This window comes from Excalfactoria chinensis, chromosome 1 (assembly GCF_039878825.1).
Source record: "Excalfactoria chinensis isolate bCotChi1 chromosome 1, bCotChi1.hap2, whole genome shotgun sequence".
NCBI classification, from domain to species: Eukaryota; Metazoa; Chordata; class Aves; order Galliformes; family Phasianidae; genus Excalfactoria; species Excalfactoria chinensis.
Window position 1 is genome coordinate 99,256,062 of NC_092825.1, and position 18,504 is coordinate 99,274,565.

Sequence of the window (18,504 nt, forward strand, 5' to 3'; positions counted from 1 at the left end):
GCTCACTTACTTCATCCAGGTCATTTGCTTCTAGACTGTACAAGACTGCACACTATGGCTATGCATTACAACTGTCAGGCTTGCCAGTTCTGGGCTCTGGGACTGGGATTACTGTTTTCTTCTAGCTCACAGGGAGACTGCATCTGGACTCCCACATGTAGAATTATGCTCCGTTGTTAAGTGAATTGAGGTGGTTTTAACACAAGTGTTTCACTGGTGTTAACTTACTGAAAAGACTCAAAAGCAAAAAAGACTGAAACTTATTTTCTTGTATCATATACGTGATGATGAATAGCTCCCCTTAACTCCAAAATGTCAAGATGGAAGGACTTCACCTAACTCCTTGACTCTCTAGCTTCTTGATATAAGACGTTCATTAACATAAAATGCATTACTTAAAGAAACGCTGATCTCTTAACTATTATCTCAAGTCTACTTTTTAAGTCTGTCTTAACACACGAGCAGACAACCTCAGAAAAAGAAGAAAACTTCTATCTCCCTGTTGATGAGACCAACAGTTGAGAGAACTCACTCTGACCCCATGGACATCTTTGTCAGTTAACAGCTAACAGAAATAAAGCCAAATTCTTCAGTCTCAGATTAATTAAATTCAGCTTCCTTGAATTTCTAAGAATAAGAAAGATACCACCCAAGTGATGGACACAAGTGTTTCATTTACTTCAACCTTCTTTAAAAAATGCTTTTGTTCTGTGTACGGTGATACAGCAAAGTGCAGGCATACTGGCTTGGAATAACAAGTTCCAGCTATGCCGTACAAAGACACCGCAAAACTTCAACAGTAATTGAAGCTTATTGGTAATACCGTGTTACAATTGCTACAAATTTAATTTGGTCATTAAGAGGGGAAGATATTTATTTCTTATACAGCACCCTTCCGTACTCTATTATAAACATTCGGCCACTGGTTTGAGGTATTTGCTTTTAAAAAAGAGTGATTTTCAGAGAGAAGAGGCACTTCGGTTTTTGAAAAATCCCTTTCTAAAGCTCTTATTTGGAGTTCCTAACATGAAGCATCCAACAATCCCTACTCACAACTGGAAAGTGTAGTCTTCAAATGTGAAAGAGCTGTTAAGAATTCAGGGAGGCAATGTTTGCTGTTTTGCAGTATGCACTGCACACTTCTGGACAGAAAAACACTTAGAATGGTATGTCCTGTTTGCTTGTCAGGCTCTCTGTTAGAGATCTAAAATACCATAAATACAACAACCTCAGTAGGAAATGTTTTCTGAGTGTATGTATTTTTGACAGTGATACACGAAGAGACACTTCTAAGGTAACAGCTCAGTAGGAGGTTTCAAAATCTACAGACAGGACTGAATAAAACTTGTTCTTTGTAGTTGTTTTTTTTTTAACCATTTTATTAAAATCATTCATTCCATACATAAAAAGCATACCATATTTTCATAGACTTAAAAAAAAATACACTAAAATAATACTGTTCTCCTGTGAAGATAAATTTCTCGTAACCTCTATGCATGTAATAGTTGAGTCTAAAACTCAGCTCATGTGCCATACCAATGTTTTTAATTCATTTTCTATGTTGTAAAAACCTCCATTTGTTAAAGGAGACAACATGGCACTCTGTCCTCTAAGTTAAATGTTTTGGCTTTTTTCTTTGTTTATAAATGAAATCCTGACTAATAAAGTTCCACTGCTTCTTGTAAGATCAGATATTTATAAATATCTCAAAGCCAAAAAGGACAGAAATTTCAACAGTTTTAAGAAATCTGCTCTGCTTCCCAATTAACTACATCAGTAGCAAAATCAAAATTGTACTATAAATTCAGAGAACAATAAAACAGAAGAATATACACAAACTGAACTTACCAAGATGCGGAATAGCTTGGGTGACAGGAGCAGGTACATTAGTAGGTGCTACAGGAGGCGGAACGGTCGCATATATTTTGGAACTATCAGTAGTTTCAGCATTCCCTCTGGATCCAGAAACCACTGTTGGGATGGGATTTCCTACAGATGCATCTTTCGTAGTGTCTTCATTTACTCCAGCTGCTGTAGCTAAGGAACAACGCAGTGACATATTAAAAAATAAGTCAGCTTTTCTGCTTGCATGGTAGCTTCCTTCTACCGCTGCTTGCTCAGAATTTAAGCACTTACAGTTTGGGATGTTTACTGCTGGAGTGTGAGGAACAGATACTGGAGGAGTTATAGGTGGTGGTGGTCCAGGAGGAAGAAAACCTATAAGAAACCTATGCATTAACACTACACACCATTTGCCAACACGTAGACGTGCTGTTTATATGGCAAATGCTATTACTTGGTAGAAGGTTAGAAGAAATACTTAACACCCCTACAAATATACCTGGAGGCAAATGCATTGGGTTGAAACCAGGTCGTAAAAATGGAGGAGGTGGTGGCGGTGGCACTCCAGGAGCAAATCCAGGAGGCGGAATTCCTAAAGGCGCTGTGAAAGCAGGTGGCTGGAGTGCACCAACCACAGGAGGACCTGACGGATGCGGTGGAACCTAAGGAAAAAAAAGGGGAACCGTGTCATCTCAAGACTGAATGCATTACTCCTTGTTCAGATGAAGACTCTCTTCCGTGTTTAGACTGTTAAACTAAAACAGTTTAAGCTACCTTAGATCACACTGCAGCAAGGTGGCTTACGTAACAGCAAAGGACTACAACTTAAAAGTATCAACTCTGATCTCATTTGCTTCCGCTCTTAAATAAAACAAAATGATTCCCTGTGCTAAATCATTATTAATGCGTGATGACAAGTCATTTTACACAGTAGCTGAAATTCATTTTGCCATCTGGCACAAAGCACTATTAAACTACAAATGGGAATCAATTAAAAGCCTTCCTATTTTTTTTTTTTTTCCATTTTGCTACCTGAGTTTGTATATAAATGAATTTACTATAAAAGCTACAGCTGATGTGAAGGAATCAAAAGGAAAATCAAAATATGTTTTGCATTTTACATTTGACTACTGAAGTGAAGGAGAGCTGTGTAGTTAAGCAACCATAACTAACCTGCCTGCATCAAACTTCAGAACTTGTACACAAAGGCCCATCCATCCTACCTTACATATTTATGGTGTAAAGGGGAAAGCCTTTTTTATTTTATTCTCAGAGCTGAACACTGAAGTGAACTAAGTAAAATAGTCTTAAACCTGCAAAGATGTTTAAAGTTGCCAGGCAGCTAATAGCACTTCAGACTTCTCAGCTGTTGGTGAGCTGAAGCACATTAGAACTTTTACTATTGGAATTATTAAATCAACTTATTATGAGACCCGAATTAACTGATTATCAAGCTTCAATATAGAAGAGACACTTTTTAATTAATTATTTTTATTTTACAGTAATGTGCTGATTAAGCCCTGGCTTGAAGTTAAGTTAAATGAACGGGACCTGAGACACCACTGCACGTGACAGGAGAAAACACCAGCCAGAAAATACTTGAGAGGTTGACAAAAGTTACAGGTAGTCCCATGTAGGATAGCTGGTTGGACTGTGCAGGTGGTATAGAGTATATTACATGAACAACAGGTAAACTGCACAGATAACCAGAAACTTCTACTGGGGATCTGCTAGGTTGTAGGACCTTCCGAGGCCAACACTGAATGGGTAAACAAGCACAACTCAGGAATAACATAGAGGGTTGATATTACTTAAATGAACATGAGGATGGAGTAATTCTAGAGGTGCTTGCATTCGATCATTATTAAAGGTATAGCAAAAGTACTCCAAAACCATAATGACTTAAGTCTTTGTAGGTCCTTTTGTTTGTTTGCAGGCACTCCTGCAGAAAAAAAACAACTTGAAAAAAATTGTTTATAGGCACTGTAACACAACTGCTGACTGCACAAATGTGTTTATATAACATATGTACTTAACTGAAGGAATGGAGCAAGGTAAAGGTAAATGCAGTGAAAGGCTCAGAAAACTCTGTGAATGGCTTCAGAAGGGTTAAGAATAATAAAATTGTGACTGAAGGCGAACAAAAGTAACATCAAAGGAAAATCATTTAGGTAGATACTAGAGGATATTCACACCTAATTATTAAAGCTTAACTGTTCTACTTATTCCCCTCCTCCTCAAAAAATTAACCCTCTAAAACATGATTTTATGTAACATGGCAAAAATCCTTAAGCAAAAACACACGCACACACAAAAAAAACAAAAACCCAAAGGTGGTAGAAAACTGTGCAAAAACACCATATGTAATTTAAATGTTTCTCTGTTAAAGAGATGGAACCACTGGCTAATAAACACTGAGAGACAAGAATGACAGAGGACTGCTGAACAATTTCTTAACAATAGCCAATGGACAGGAACAAATAAAGAGTAACAAATGCTACATAGGAAACCTCTTACTAATGGGAGGAAAAAATGGTATTTTATTCACAGCATTAGAAACTGGAGTGACTGAGCCCCCAATAGCAGTAACACAGATCATGCTGCATCTCAACAAACATGCCTTGGGGTTTAGTTTGTGTCCAGATACAACTGTTTTTTAAAGTACACCTCTCAGGCTGAGAAATGAAGGAGAGCCCAGCACACCAGCCCAGCACAAGCTACATCCATGCTCCTAGACAAATAAGTATCTGTTTAGGAGCACTTGGAGTCTCCATTGGGAAGACAGGCAAAGAGAAGCCTGCCAGTTTCAATGTAAAGGATGATGTATGATGGAGGAGCTATTCAAAACCCACCTAGTTGTAGGGAGGAGGAGCATGTGGTACTTGGTACCATGCCAGGAAATTAGGGAGGTATGCACATTTTGGATTGTGGTTTCTGGATGGCAACCCATTAAGTAAAGAAAATGCATTCAGTCTGGACTGGGAAAATTACAGCAAGGACAGCCACAATAAACTTCAGTTTATCACCCTAGCATAGTCTGAGCCATTCTTCACTGTAAAAGAATGGCAGTTTTGGTAGGGAACCACCAAGCTTTGCTAAGAAAATGGAACACCAATTATTAAGGAATGCATAACACAACTGGTATCACAAGTGCTATTAACTAACACAACTCTCTCTCTTGGCTGTTGACAGTAGAATTCATCTTCAACACCGCAACATGACTCAAAAATAAACAAGACCCTACCCTCAAAGTGGACCACTGAGGTGGATTACTCAGACCTGCAGGAGTGGGACCAGATTCAGCAACATCTCAAGGATCTGAATCTACATGCAAGAAAGGGGCTCAGGCCAGGGGCACAACACAACAATATTCCACCTATCTTGCCAGCAACCCGGGATACTGTAGCCAAAAAATGCTGCGTGTGCTATCAGGCCAAACAACTAAACTTACCTATGGGGGCTACCTACTCATAAAATACACTGCTGGTTTTAAGTAGTCTACTACTATGTACATTAATGGGTTTCAGTGATACTGACGGCAGAAGGCCACAGTATACCCCTCACAGGCAACATCCATCACAGCAGGGCTTCTACGTGCATAGCCCACGCACACGAGGCCTGTTTGGGTTCTAGCAGAGAAAGGAGTGATGAAGCTCCTTCAGATCCCAGTGATTTAGTGGGACAATGTTAGGGCTGCAGGCAGAGTACAGAGCTGCTAACCAGGCCCTGGCCTCAAGTTGAGCTCAGTAACCAGGATAGAAGATACTACTGGATAGCACGAGAAGCTGCTGGACACAACAGGTAACAGCATGAGAGGCTGGCAAAAATTACCAGCAGTGCCATAAGGAATGGCTGGACATGAAGTTGGTTACTTTGTAAACAACAACCATGCTTCACAATCAGAAAGAGGAATCTTAGAGGGAACAGGCCTTTGGCAAAGCCGATGTTGCATAAGGAACAATTCCCTAGAACAGCATAAAGGATTTAGTATTACTTAGGTAGCGGCATCAGAAGTTGCAGATCTGCATCTATAAGATGTAGATCAGGGACCAACATAGAGAATCAATTAGCCTATAGTCCTTGCAACCCTAGGGCAGAGAAAAAGAGCAATGACTATAACCAAAAAGAGGATTGAGTGAGAAAAGGGGAAGATAAGGTATGGGAATTACTCCGCCAGAGTTGTTTGGGTGTATCTACCAGGCTGCCCTGCATTTCATTACCACAGCCCAAAATAAAGACAATGCATCAAACCTGTTCTGATGTAACACAGGAATCAAATCTGCTTTTCTGATCAAAGCAACAAGGGTGGACTGGGTGCTTTCCCTGGCTAAAAGGAGCACAACCTATCAGACCAATTGAGCATCTGAGTACCACTATGTTGATGTGCATTTCCAGGCTGGACAGAAACAGCTAACAAACATTCTTAAAAGCCTCCCCGCACCTTTAAGTCCTAAACACATTACTTTTACCACTAACCTCACTACTATCATCACAGCTGAACTTTAGTAAGTTTTTAGAACTGTTTACAAATTGATTGTTTTAATTTTAAGGCTTGCTTGAAAGACAGATGAATTGTTAAGTATAATACAGCCTGAAGAACAGTTCAAAGCAAATGCAGCAGAGGTGAAGGCCAAAAACAGTTCTTCAGTCCTAGCCTGAATTCGTAAAGGTGCAAGTATCTTCGCCATGGTAAAGAACACTGAAGCTTGTGAGGTGTAAATGAACTACCATGACACACTCATATTCTAGAACTGCGTGGCTTTTTCTTTACACTTCCTTTTCCAGCATAGATTTAAAGGAAATACAAAAAAAAAACAATAGTGTTTGATACAGATAATTCTAATTAAAGCTGATTACTGCTAATGGCTATTAAATCTTTCTGAAATATGAGATTTAAGTCATATATTCATTTACTAAGAATGTCTTGGAGCATTTAAGAAATTTTGTGTCAAAACAACACAGAACTCAGCACACTTATGTTCTCTAATCAAGTAACTGGTAAATTACACACATCTTCAAATAACATGAGTTCTTGGCCTTCTCTGAGGGTCTGCCATGTTGCAGCCCATAACATTTCTCAAGATTTAAAGTAGTTTTAGTCAAACTTCCTCCCATTCGGAAGAAAGCATACTATCAACAGTGATAGGAAGTAAACTACTACTATACAGCTAGTAACACTCCTCTGTCAATAAGTAAAGCTAGAAGAAATAGACTGTAAAGCACTGAAGGGAATAACTGTTAACACATGCTACTTAAACTAGTGGCAAGTTTCCAACAGCATCCTCTTAACAAACAAACATCAATTCTGACTAAAGAACCACTCTAACAACAAGGGCAGAATATGAATTTTTTCACATGGAAATCCCAAGGGCTGTTCAAAGAGAGCATACACAATATGAACAACACAACAGCAATATGCTATTTTACATCTGTAGCTGAGTTAAATCAGTAGTAAGAAAAACTAATCTGGAAAACACACACAAAAAATGCAGTCATAAAAGAGAATGGATGTACTTCATCCTATTAATAAACTGCTGGAATAATTTATCTAGGTTGCAACAATAAGTATTAGAGGTATGCATTTGACAGACACACATGCTCTTGTCTATATTAGTATTAAGGCAACAGTGAGGTTTTGGAGCAAATTCTCCATCATTCCCACCAAGCACATGCCGATTCAGTTCCCAGGGCCGTCCTAGTACATGCAAACTACATCCTTCTTCAAGAAGAGCAAACCAGACTCCCTGTTCCTGCTGGGCACAAAACACAATCCAAACCTTAATGGATGTTATGGTTTACAAGTCCTCCATTCCCACTGCAACTCAGCAGAAAAGGGACATTCTCCTACTAGACTGTGTTGCTCCTCTAAGTAAAGAGAGTCAGGTATTGCTTTTAAGCAGGCACAACAAGAAGGGACACACACACAAGATGATCTAGTCATAATCCACCATATTTTCTCCCTTCTGTTAATGTATGTATTGCCACGCTGAATAACTATTCAAGTTTTTGTTCAGTTACCTACAGTAAATGGGAAACAACTCTCACCTGCGGAGGAGGTACTGTAATTGGCGCAGGCATGGGCACAGGAATTGGAACAGGCAAAGCTTTAGGTATAGGTGACACTGGTTCGTTATGCATAGCTTCTGCACCACCATTCTGAGCTACTTCATTTTCAGCCTTCTTGGGAATCCCCTTCCACTCTATAGAAAAAGAAGAAACCAACAACATATATGCATCAGTTCTGAAAAAGCTGACAAGTAGTCGAATATTACCTTGTAAGATCCATAGGCTTTGTGATGTTAACAGAGATGACCTAACTACAACCATTTCTTGGAAAATGAGAAGAGCCATGAAACGCAGAGATATGAGACGTTTTAACACATTTCTAGGAAAAAGAAACCATCAAAGTGTTTTTGAGCACAACTACAGCAAATCACTGAAAAATGGCAACTAAGTTTATTCATTTTATCAGTTATTCATTGTACCTCACAGTTCCTTGCACTGTCAACATTCACAGGTTCTAACACATTAACAAAACCAGTAAGGCTGTTTCGGGTTACTCGCTTGCCTGTACTTCTTAGGAAAAGACAGTGAAGCAGAAAAAAGGGATTGGAGAACAGGTATTATGAGAAAGAGAACACTGGAACACCTGAGGTTGTGTTTAAAATCAGTCAAGACTTCAATTTAAAACACCACTCACGCCTATTTATCATGAAAGCTATTTAAAGTAGTAACTATCTAAACTGAGGGCTTATTTGACACAATGACATAAACCTGAAGTAACATTTCAGTTGTTAGGTGTAACACCACACAACGGTTGCACTGTTAAAACCAACACGGTCGTCTAAGGCAATTTCAATAAATCTTTTAAGTATTGTTTTCATTTAATGCTACTTTTAGAAATCACAACAGCCAGCAGACTAGCAATTCTGGTGCCGATTTTGAACCTGTCAGTGACTGAAATTGTTGATACTGAGAAGGTATAATTTTCTTAATACAATCACAGAAGCCCAGGATGCTTACAATAAAACAACAAGATTTCCATTGAGGTCAAGATAAGTACAAGATTCAGTAATGGAACTGATTCTGAGTATGAAAACAAAAGGCACTTTATAAAGGAAATTATAAAGTTGCTGTCAGATCAGTTCCTATACATCTTCTCCAAAGACAAGCTCCTTTGCTCCAGGTAGCTCACACAATCCCAGAGGGGAATCAGGGACTGCTGAGCACTTCCAACATTGATTACTATCAGTGGCAATGTCCAAGCAACTCACAGATTCTCTGGTGTCCAAGTGCAACTTCAGATCAATCTCTGGTAATCCAGATACTTAACCTCTGATGGGGACTGCTATTAACTGCCTGCAAACTATCTCTCATCCATGGTTTGCACATCCTACACTTCTCAGCCATTTCAAGCACTTTATATGCACCTCAGAGTCAGGAAAGTCAGCCATACCGATTTCACCCTATCAGTATAAAGGACAACTTCTTAAAAAGCATTTAAAGAAGTAGCAATACTTTACCCGGACTAAGAGTTTCATTGTCCAACATTCCGCCTTCACAGAAGCTTTCAAGATCTTCAGGCTTCACTTTGTCCCATGGTATGTAAGTAACACCTAATTCTACATCCCAATACTGCTTGTAATCTGGCTTTATTCCTTTATTCAAAGCCCACGCAATCTTGAGGAAGAAACATACGCAGTTAGTACTGTTGTCATTTTAATGGTTTAAATTATCAGTTATGACAAAATAGCACATCCAGGAAGAGGCTACAAAGCAAACCAGTATATTCTAACTAAAACAGCAGGGAAACACTCTGAAAATAGGAGGGTTTTATTTAAGGCACAATTAGTTCTCATGTCTCTGCTTGACTCTGGCACATGATCTGCAAACAAGCATACAGGCAGCTTTTTCCAGTGTTCCCCATTCATTATAATTAATTTTATTTCCCATCAGGAGACAGCATCACTCTCAAATATGATATTCCACAAAAGGAAAAACCTGACTAATGAGTGTGTTCTTCCTTAATTATTAGTACTCTTTGTAGAATTGTAACTGTGTTTAATTATAAATAAGGCAATTAAGCAGCAGCAAGAAAACCACAGTTACTGTCCACCAGAATGACCAGAAGAAAACCATTTACTCAACCACACCCGTTATACAGCTACTGGCAGTTCTGCAAAGAAACTGACACAAGTTCCTTTAATCAAATGACAGAAAAGGCAGAATACATAATAATAAAGTGGTTCATTCACATAAATTTACAGAATACCACATCCAGACTATACAGAAGTCTGAAATATCAACAAATCTAGAATAGATAAAAAAGAATTACAGTAATTGCAACAGTTTGACATTATCCAAGAAGTACCTTTATAGATTTTTGATTGACTTTGAAGTTGCCTCTGCTCAGTTTTTGTAGGGCACGATAAGCGTCTTGCCTGTGAACCATTACAATATAGGCACATCCTCTCGGTGGTATCATCTGTTTGTATTTTAAGAAAAAAAGATGTGTTAACGGTAACCAGGTAGCAACATACAAACATTAAATTACAGAAAATTGGAACATGAATTGGTGTTAAAAAAGTGTTACTAGGTTTGAATGAGAATGTTACTTTAAAAGGCTAAAACAACCAGCATCTCCTTCCAGAAATAAATGCTTCTAATAAACGTGAGGACATGAACACAGAAGCACTATGGCCTCAGAATTACTTATCTATTGGAAGAAATATGAAACACCAATACCTCTGCTTTATTCCAAATACCACACATAGTCATCTGTACCTTCACACTGTTTTATCTACAGTTTTCTAATCATTCTGATTATGTGCAAAGAATTTGAGGAAAAAAAGGCTTTGATTCTGCTTTACAAAATTTGAGAATAGCAAGAAAATCAGTCAAATATTCTATTTAAATAAAATTCCACAATCATATATATATATATATATACACACACACACATATATGATTGATAGATATACATATTCATCCTTACAACAGCCATATAATGCTTGTTTTCTATGCTTATGCCCAAAACGACAAGAGAACAGACAAGGAACTTGATGACTCTTTCTTATTCCATTCCCTCTAGTAAAAGGGTTTTATGAAAATGGGAGTTTTCATTATCCCAAAGGTGTTTTTAATACCCTAAATAGTAAGCAACTGCCTTTTATCTTTCCAAAACAGAGGCCAAATGGATTGAGTTTTCACATCAGAAAACACAATCACAAAGGAAATGACAGCCTTTCAATGTTTGTAATGTATTAAATATAAGGCTAACCTGAAACAATCTGAAAAGCTTTTTTGAAGCCTAGGTTTGCACTGTACCATTTATACTTACATTTATTGATTCTATTGGGCCAAACTCCTCCAAGAGACTTCCAACATCCTGTTGCGTAGTCCTTTTGTCAAGTTGACCTACCCAAAGCGTAGTACTACAAACTACAATCAAAGAGTTAACAAAGACTGTAAGAATGCTTGGAAATACAGATTTCACAAGCCAAAATGTCATAACAGTTGTGCTAAAATAGTCAGTTATAACATCCAAAGGTATAGTAGTATACTGTATATATAAGTAGTTTACTATATAGTATACTACTATATATCTTATACTAGTATAAGATATTATCTTTAGGAGTATTTGAAAGGTCTCTTTCTCTGCCTGCCCAGAGCTGAATTAACCACAGCACCAAAACCACTGTTAGGATGCACACACTCAAAAGCTGCTCAGTTAACCTCTATTAAGATGACTTACAAATTCTGATGAGTGTAAGCTCTGCAAATAATTATAAAAAGGAAAAATATGCTTTGTTGCTAAGACTGCTCCATGAAATATCCTCACACCTGCTATGAATATTTCACAACAAGGTAACTCATGCTGCTTAGCATGAAACTCTGGCTTTGGGCCGGCATCCCAAGTTATGGATGGTACTTAACCAGCAACGCGACTGTTATTTACAGTGATACTTATTTACAGTGATACACTCGCAGCTGTGGAGGTTTTCCTCCAGAATGCTGTGACAAACTACCACAAGCAGTGGAATTTTTACCCTCTTTAGCAACCAATTCACTCTCATATCTCTTAACGGCTAAGTGAAAAATTAACCAACAGAAGCTTCCTCCCCAGCCCCTGGAGAAAAGCAAGCAATGTGCTTATTTTGCTTCATTCTTCAAGGTAATAAAGCAGCAGAGGAGCATAAAGAAACACATTTCAAGAGTACTACAGCAACATTCAGTACTCACCTACACTTTCCCTCTGTGTGATACAAAATTGTCATATAATGCTTTTTAGGTTAGCAATCTGGTTGGCAAAATGGTATCTTACAACATTGCCATTAAATCCTTTAAAATAATATCTATTGACTCTATGCGGCACTTTAATGTTATTGTCATACACAAGGTTTTGACTCGTTACAGATTCTTATATTTCATCCCTTTTATGTCAAAAAGAACACTTTAATTCTATTTGATGCCTCCAAGAATATTTAGAAGACAGCTACTAGATATTGTCTGTGAACTTCCACATAGCCAAGATACTTCAGGAATAACATTAGCCTACGTGTTTCCAGGTCAAAGCTCCCATTCAGATCTGAGAGATGCACAACACTAGTAAAAACCATAATCATGTGCTCAGCCCCCTCCTGTTCAACTTGCCTTACTTTGTACGTCTTGAAGAAAGGAAGAACACAGTGTTTAAGATTTTTTTTTTTCTGTTCTACAAACAAAATATTTCTGACTTCAGAGTTATTCCAAGAAGGCCCAACTGCCCCTTATGGGCAAAATAAAATAGTTCAGAAAAATAATGCAGTATAAGTTTTTTCTCCTTTGTATGGATGAGTCTTGGAGAGCATATCAAATAGCATCAAGAACAAGAAAAAAAGACAGAGTGGAGAAGATGGATTGGAATCAGATAAAATACTCTAAGTAACAATAAGCCACCTATTGCCTACATCTGACCAAGGAGCCAAGAGGGAGGAGCTAAGATACGACTCTTCACATCTTAGTTGAGCCACCTCTGGTGCGTTTTTGGGAAAGATGTACAATATAAGATAAATGGATTGGTCAACATTAAGTTAAACAAACAAGTCTAAGCAGAGTAGCTTCTTCAGCCATTTGCAATTTTACTAAAATAACCAGGTTTGTCCAGCTAATATTCCATTTTATATAGGCATAGTATCTACTACAGAATCCTCAACTCTACAGCTTCTAAAATTCAGTAAAGAAAATACTGGACACACATGAAAAAAAATATATCCGTGCGTGAACCATGGAGATCTTGAGCATCTGAAAAAGGTTACTATGAGAATTTTCAAGGTTACAGCAACATCAAACAGAAAAGGAGAACTTACCACTAACTGTTTCTGATTTGATCTGAGGAAGGCCTTTTGACCTGCGTTCTCTCTCCCTCTCACGTTCACGTCTTTCTTGTGATCGAGACTTAGGAGAGTGTCGGCGTCTATCCCTGGATCGTGACCGAGACCGACGATGACGTGACCTTCGTGAGCGGGAGCCAGACCTTGAACGTCTCCTTTTAGGTGACCTGGTTTAAACCAGAAACAATTTACCTTCAGTCTTTCTGACCCACACATTTACAGATGAATAACTACTTCATATATCAATTTAAGTAACCAGGCATGAGTTCAGTGATGTACCAGAGCCAGATATGCTCAGATGTGGAAAATTCTGGCCCTGTGACAGGCATTACCTGCTTGTCATTACCTCTACATGGAAGTACATTCAATATTAAGCTCTACTTATACATGGGACTTCCCTGAGAAGTCTTAATTTGGAAAGGTCTTCTTTGTTTGTCCTTATTGCCTTTCCACAAGGGGAAAGAAGAAGGCCCTTATAATCTTTGAGGGATTTGCCTCTACCAAGAAATTTCACAAGTGCTGTCCACACGTGGAAACAAACACAGCAATTTCTTTTAAGTAATCCTGAAATTAAGTCAAAAAAGGATTCTGCTGCTAAATGTCTTTTGGCATTTGCTAATGGAATTCAACCAATGCAGCAAATAGGCACTTCCAAGAAGTAGCCTCAAAAGTAAGCATGCTGAGTAGGGCACTCACAAAGCCAATACAAAGTATGGGTAATAAAGACTTCCAAGTTCTATGGCACTGAAAACAAACTCCAGCAACAGTTTGAGGAATTATCTTGCCTCCAAGCTATTTATTGCTGTCTCACAGAAATTCCAACCCCATACAGCAGATCTGGCAGCACAGAAAAAGATTCTCTGAGCTCCTATCAGCCTTACACTTCTCAGCACTCAGAATGCATAAAACACTTCCACATTTTTGGACACGATACACTTACATGTCAAATCTAATACTTGACATATTACCTCACCAAATCTAGTGAGATTCCACTATTTTACCTTGATGCAGACCTTGATCTTGACTTTCTGTTGTCAGAAACATGTCGTTTTCTTTCTTGAATAGGTGGCTGTTCCACTTCCATGTTCTAAAAAATTAAGTTTGACTGATGTTAGGGGTGAGCATTGCAATTATTTCATTTCATTTTGTGCCTAGACTGAGTTATGTAAGGGCATTAAAATTATACTGAATAGTCATGTATGTGAAATTAAAACGGAATGCAATTCATCTCAGACCCTTCACCACTAGTGTAGTCACCAACAGACAAACTCTGATAGTAAATAAATTTAACAGGATCACTGTGAAAACACAGAAAAATAATCTGGGAAAATTTCACATCTTCAATGTGTAAACTGTTTTTTTTCCACATTTTTGTTCCTTTCAGCAATGTACAGATGCCCAAAGAATATGATAAGGTCAGTCAGCCGATTCTACTCTATGTTCAAATTTACAGGTAACGTAACACCTGTTGGAAAACTTTTCCCCATGATGTTACAGGAGAGTACTTGAAGTCATATATAAAGACACCAAAACAATACTCAAAATGTAAGAACATGCTTAAAATGCATGTGTATAAAGAAAAAAAAAAACAATCCTCAGCACAGCTCTTCCTTTCCACTTTAAGTCCTCTATACCTTCCCATTCCCAAAGATACTGCATCCTGCTTAAACTTCAAATAGCCTTCATGATGCAAGCCTGGCAGGGAACATCTTAAAAAGTAACCTGGTAACCTCTTAGAATTTACTGAATCAACACACCCAAGACTAGCAAGCTATGATGATTATCTTGAGAATTATCCCTTTACTCCAAGTGGTAAGCAAGAATTACTTATAGAACTTGTTGTGTCGCAAGACACGCAGAAGTACAGCTTGGTATTATTTCCTCATTTTCCAGCAGTATCTTCCCTATCTTCAAAGCAGGGGAGGTGTAGACATATAATTTGCATTTATTTATTAGAACTTCTACAGACTTCTGAATTCATTTTCTCTATTTGCGAGATCTACAGAGTCTCTAAAAATTACATTTTTCAAGTGGTTTCTCTCCCAAATGGGACTGCATCGTTAGAACTCTTGAAGCATGAACAGGAAAAAAAGAAATGAGGAGAAGCAAAAAGACAGCCAACAAAACACAAACCCAAATCTCTCAGAGAAACATACCGTACACGTATGCTGTTTTTGCTAGATTCCTGAAATACCAAACTCATCATGTAGCACTACTGCTATCCAAATTTCTCTCAGATAAGCAACCCTCATAGCCACCTCTAGACAGAAATCTCCTTTACCTAACATGAGTAAGGACAAGTATTAGAGTGTTGTAAGTTAAGAACTTCATTATTACAGAGGGTTCTCACCTGCTGATGTGTTTTTTGCATGTGCGATTCACTCTGCACAGGGAAAGGAGTCTGAAAAGTTTGCTGCACAGGAGCTGTTGGTGGAATCACAGGCTGAGCCATGGGTGGAAACTGAGGGGTAGGAAGGAGACCAAAACCTGGCATTTGTCCGTTAGGAGGAAGTGGGACCTTGGAAGAACAAAATACACAAATACCTCCAGTTAGGAAAAAATTATATTAGCTTTTCTAGTCTGCTAGAAGTAAAACTGTCTCTCTGTTCTGAAGTCACAACAGAAGACCAGAAGCCTGAGAAAGATGAAGTAGGTCATATATAAAATTCTCCAATTCTTGACTAGAACAGACAACAAAATTATATTTTCCAGAACTGTTGGAAGATTAATTCACATTCACTTTTCACTAACAGAAGCGTGACTTCTTTGCCCCTTCATCAAAGAAAATGACAAAACATAAGACGTAACAGATGAAGAAGCAATTAAACAAACCCTTAAGTTACCTGATGGCGCATTGGATCCTGTTGCATTCCCATCATTCGTTGTTGAAAAGGATCCATATTTGGGAGCTGAGGAAATACTGGCTGTTGTTGTAAACCTTCTCCTGCAAATCCACTAAAAACAATAATATTTTGGTGAGACAAGTCAGTAGACATACAGACTTCTTTGTTTTTCTTTCACATATTTCTACGTACGTTTACACATTCTTGCTTTAAACTTTGACAACAAAATTATATTATGATACTATTTTCACTCTAGAAAGTAAGAACAAAGCCAACAAGAATAAAAACTGTCTTCCTTTTCTCCATTATAAGAGCAGCCCTTTTATATTTGAGGAAATGCTACATAAAAGTTAGCCTCTTTCTTCCCCTGTACTAATACGGCCTTACTAAGGCCCAAAGATTACGTAAATTTTTCATTAAACTTGTCTGCCTTAGCTTAATTATCCTCTTTTCCAATTTGTGGGTGTACAGCAGATAGCAGCCATACTTCCACTGGAAAAAAAATGTACTTTGCATAGAATTTAGGGCAGAGGAGACAGGAATGTGTATGCACACAAGGATCAGAGTGATGCCATCCACTTCCTGATTCAACACACAGAATGGACAGTGCTCACGGAATTAATGACGTATGTGCAGTTAATTCAACCTGTTTATAGGATACAGTTTGTGTACAAAACCAAATAGGATTTCAGGAAGATAGAGAAAGTTCATGGTGATGTGAACTTTGTTGTATTTTAAAACATGGGCATGACATAATTCTTACACATGATCCTGGACAAATCGTATAGAATACTTCTGATTCTGTGTGCCCAAAATGAGACTACTGGAACCCAGTTTTCAGAAGCACTTTACACAACTATAAGGTAATAAGGGCAGAGGCTTAGAAGTGTTACACATAGAATACAAACATGCTGAAAAGCCTAGCCCAATGACCTCTAGGTTAGGTGTACACAAGTAGCAGGCACTGGACCTACCTAAAATATTTCTGTACTGCAGAGATCCTATCTGCATTATAGGGAAAACTCTGCCAACTTATTCAAAAGGCATTTTAATTAACTAATATACATAACATTAAAGTGCTTAAAGTGATAAACACAGTAAAAAAATTAACGACAATGTTAGTGATGCTGTTTTTTAGAGCAGGGTTTTGTTGGCATATACAGAAAGAAAAACATGAGGCCACACACTGAAGCAGGGGAAAGAAGAAATATTGACTAACCCAGGTATTGAGCACCATCCAGCCTGTGCACTGAATGAGAGAGAGGTCCTGTGGGAAAAACTAGTATGTGATCATGTAGTTCAAGACTTCACCAAAACGCACATCAAAAGAGAAGGAGGAGCCTGAGTTAGTTTGCATGGGTATTCAGACTTTGCTATCTTAAAGCTGCAAAGCCAAACTTAATTTTTTTAGTAGTTAATACATAACATTATTACCATGTTTAGAATAGCTCTTTTTCCCCCCAGATGGCAAAGCAATTCAAATCATTACTAACAATGCTGTGACACACTCAGTAGTGCAAGAAAAAGCAGAGAATTCATCCTGAAACCAAGACTGAGCTTTTTTCTACTAAACACATTCCTCAATCAGTGATGCCACATGCAAAATCTACAATGAATCACCAAAGTAAGGAACAGAAAGCATTAACAACAATATATTAACTTTTGACTGCTGAAAGCGAAAGACTGATAACTTGGAATTTTAGTAAGCTTTGAAAATGAAAGATATTTTATAACAAATAATTTCGTTTATTATGACGAAGAAAACTCACAAGGCAGGCTGAGAAACGGAAACGGAAGGAGAAGGAGCTGAATCTTCTTTCTTTGAGTCTTCCACTGCTTCTGGCTCATCATCATAGTCAAACCGATCTAGCAGCTTCTAAAAGAATTGATACTGAGTCAGATATTTTTTCAATAGTTTACACAACTGGAAAACAAGATGTCCTTAAGACTTTTGTCTTCCTATACAACTAACTACTATGGAATTAAAGGTTAGAAGCAGGACAAATATATTGAAATTAAGTCAGCTGATCAAAACCAATTTTATTAAGTTTTAGAAAATGCAAAGGCTATAAAAATGGGAGGACAACTGATCAAAAGAAAGAAACACAGCTTGTGCCACTCTCCCCCTAACAAGTCAAAGATGCTGAAATATCCATTAAGCAGCCTTCTGCTGAATTGATGATACTATATACAAGGAACAAAAGAAAACGTACTTTGTCAAATGATGTTTTTTGCTCAGGTTGTGGAAAAACAGCTTTTTGTTCTGGCGGTTGTGATGCTGTAGTTTTCAACTGAGCAGTAATAGCTTGAACCTGAGCCATCACAGTGTTGTCTATGACCGGAGACTGAGCTTTTTGAGGCTGCTGAAAAGTCTGAAGAATTTGCTGAAGCTACAGAAAAACATATATAGCGTTAAATAAATATATTTTATACAGCATGAGAAGAAT

General features: G+C 37.9%; 1 protein-coding gene across 3 annotated transcripts in view; it reads right to left on the bottom strand.

Moving 5' to 3' along the window:
* Positions 1-18,504, bottom strand: part of SCAF4 (SR-related CTD associated factor 4) — a 43,002-nt gene that overhangs the window by 7,834 nt on the left and 16,664 nt on the right. Inside the window, exons 7-20 of one of the 3 annotated variants that reach the window (XM_072340631.1) lie at positions 18,271-18,447; positions 17,827-17,933; positions 17,277-17,324; positions 16,058-16,169; positions 15,565-15,732; positions 14,216-14,301; positions 13,191-13,381; positions 11,183-11,283; positions 10,214-10,327; positions 9,366-9,522; positions 7,888-8,042; positions 2,342-2,504; positions 2,137-2,217; positions 1,849-2,037 (exon numbers count right to left, since the gene is read on the bottom strand). In XM_072340631.1, coding sequence (XP_072196732.1) covers positions 1,849-2,037; positions 2,137-2,217; positions 2,342-2,504; positions 7,888-8,042; positions 9,366-9,522; positions 10,214-10,327; positions 11,183-11,283; positions 13,191-13,381; positions 14,216-14,301; positions 15,565-15,732; positions 16,058-16,169; positions 17,277-17,324; positions 17,827-17,933; positions 18,271-18,447 — 1,849 coding nt within the window. The remainder of the gene's footprint in view (positions 1-1,848; positions 2,038-2,136; positions 2,218-2,341; positions 2,505-7,887; positions 8,043-9,365; positions 9,523-10,213; positions 10,328-11,182; positions 11,284-13,190; positions 13,382-14,215; positions 14,302-15,564; positions 15,733-16,057; positions 16,170-17,276; positions 17,325-17,826; positions 17,934-18,270; positions 18,448-18,504) is intronic. The other 2 variants (XM_072340638.1, XM_072340644.1) reach the window with 2 other exon arrangements.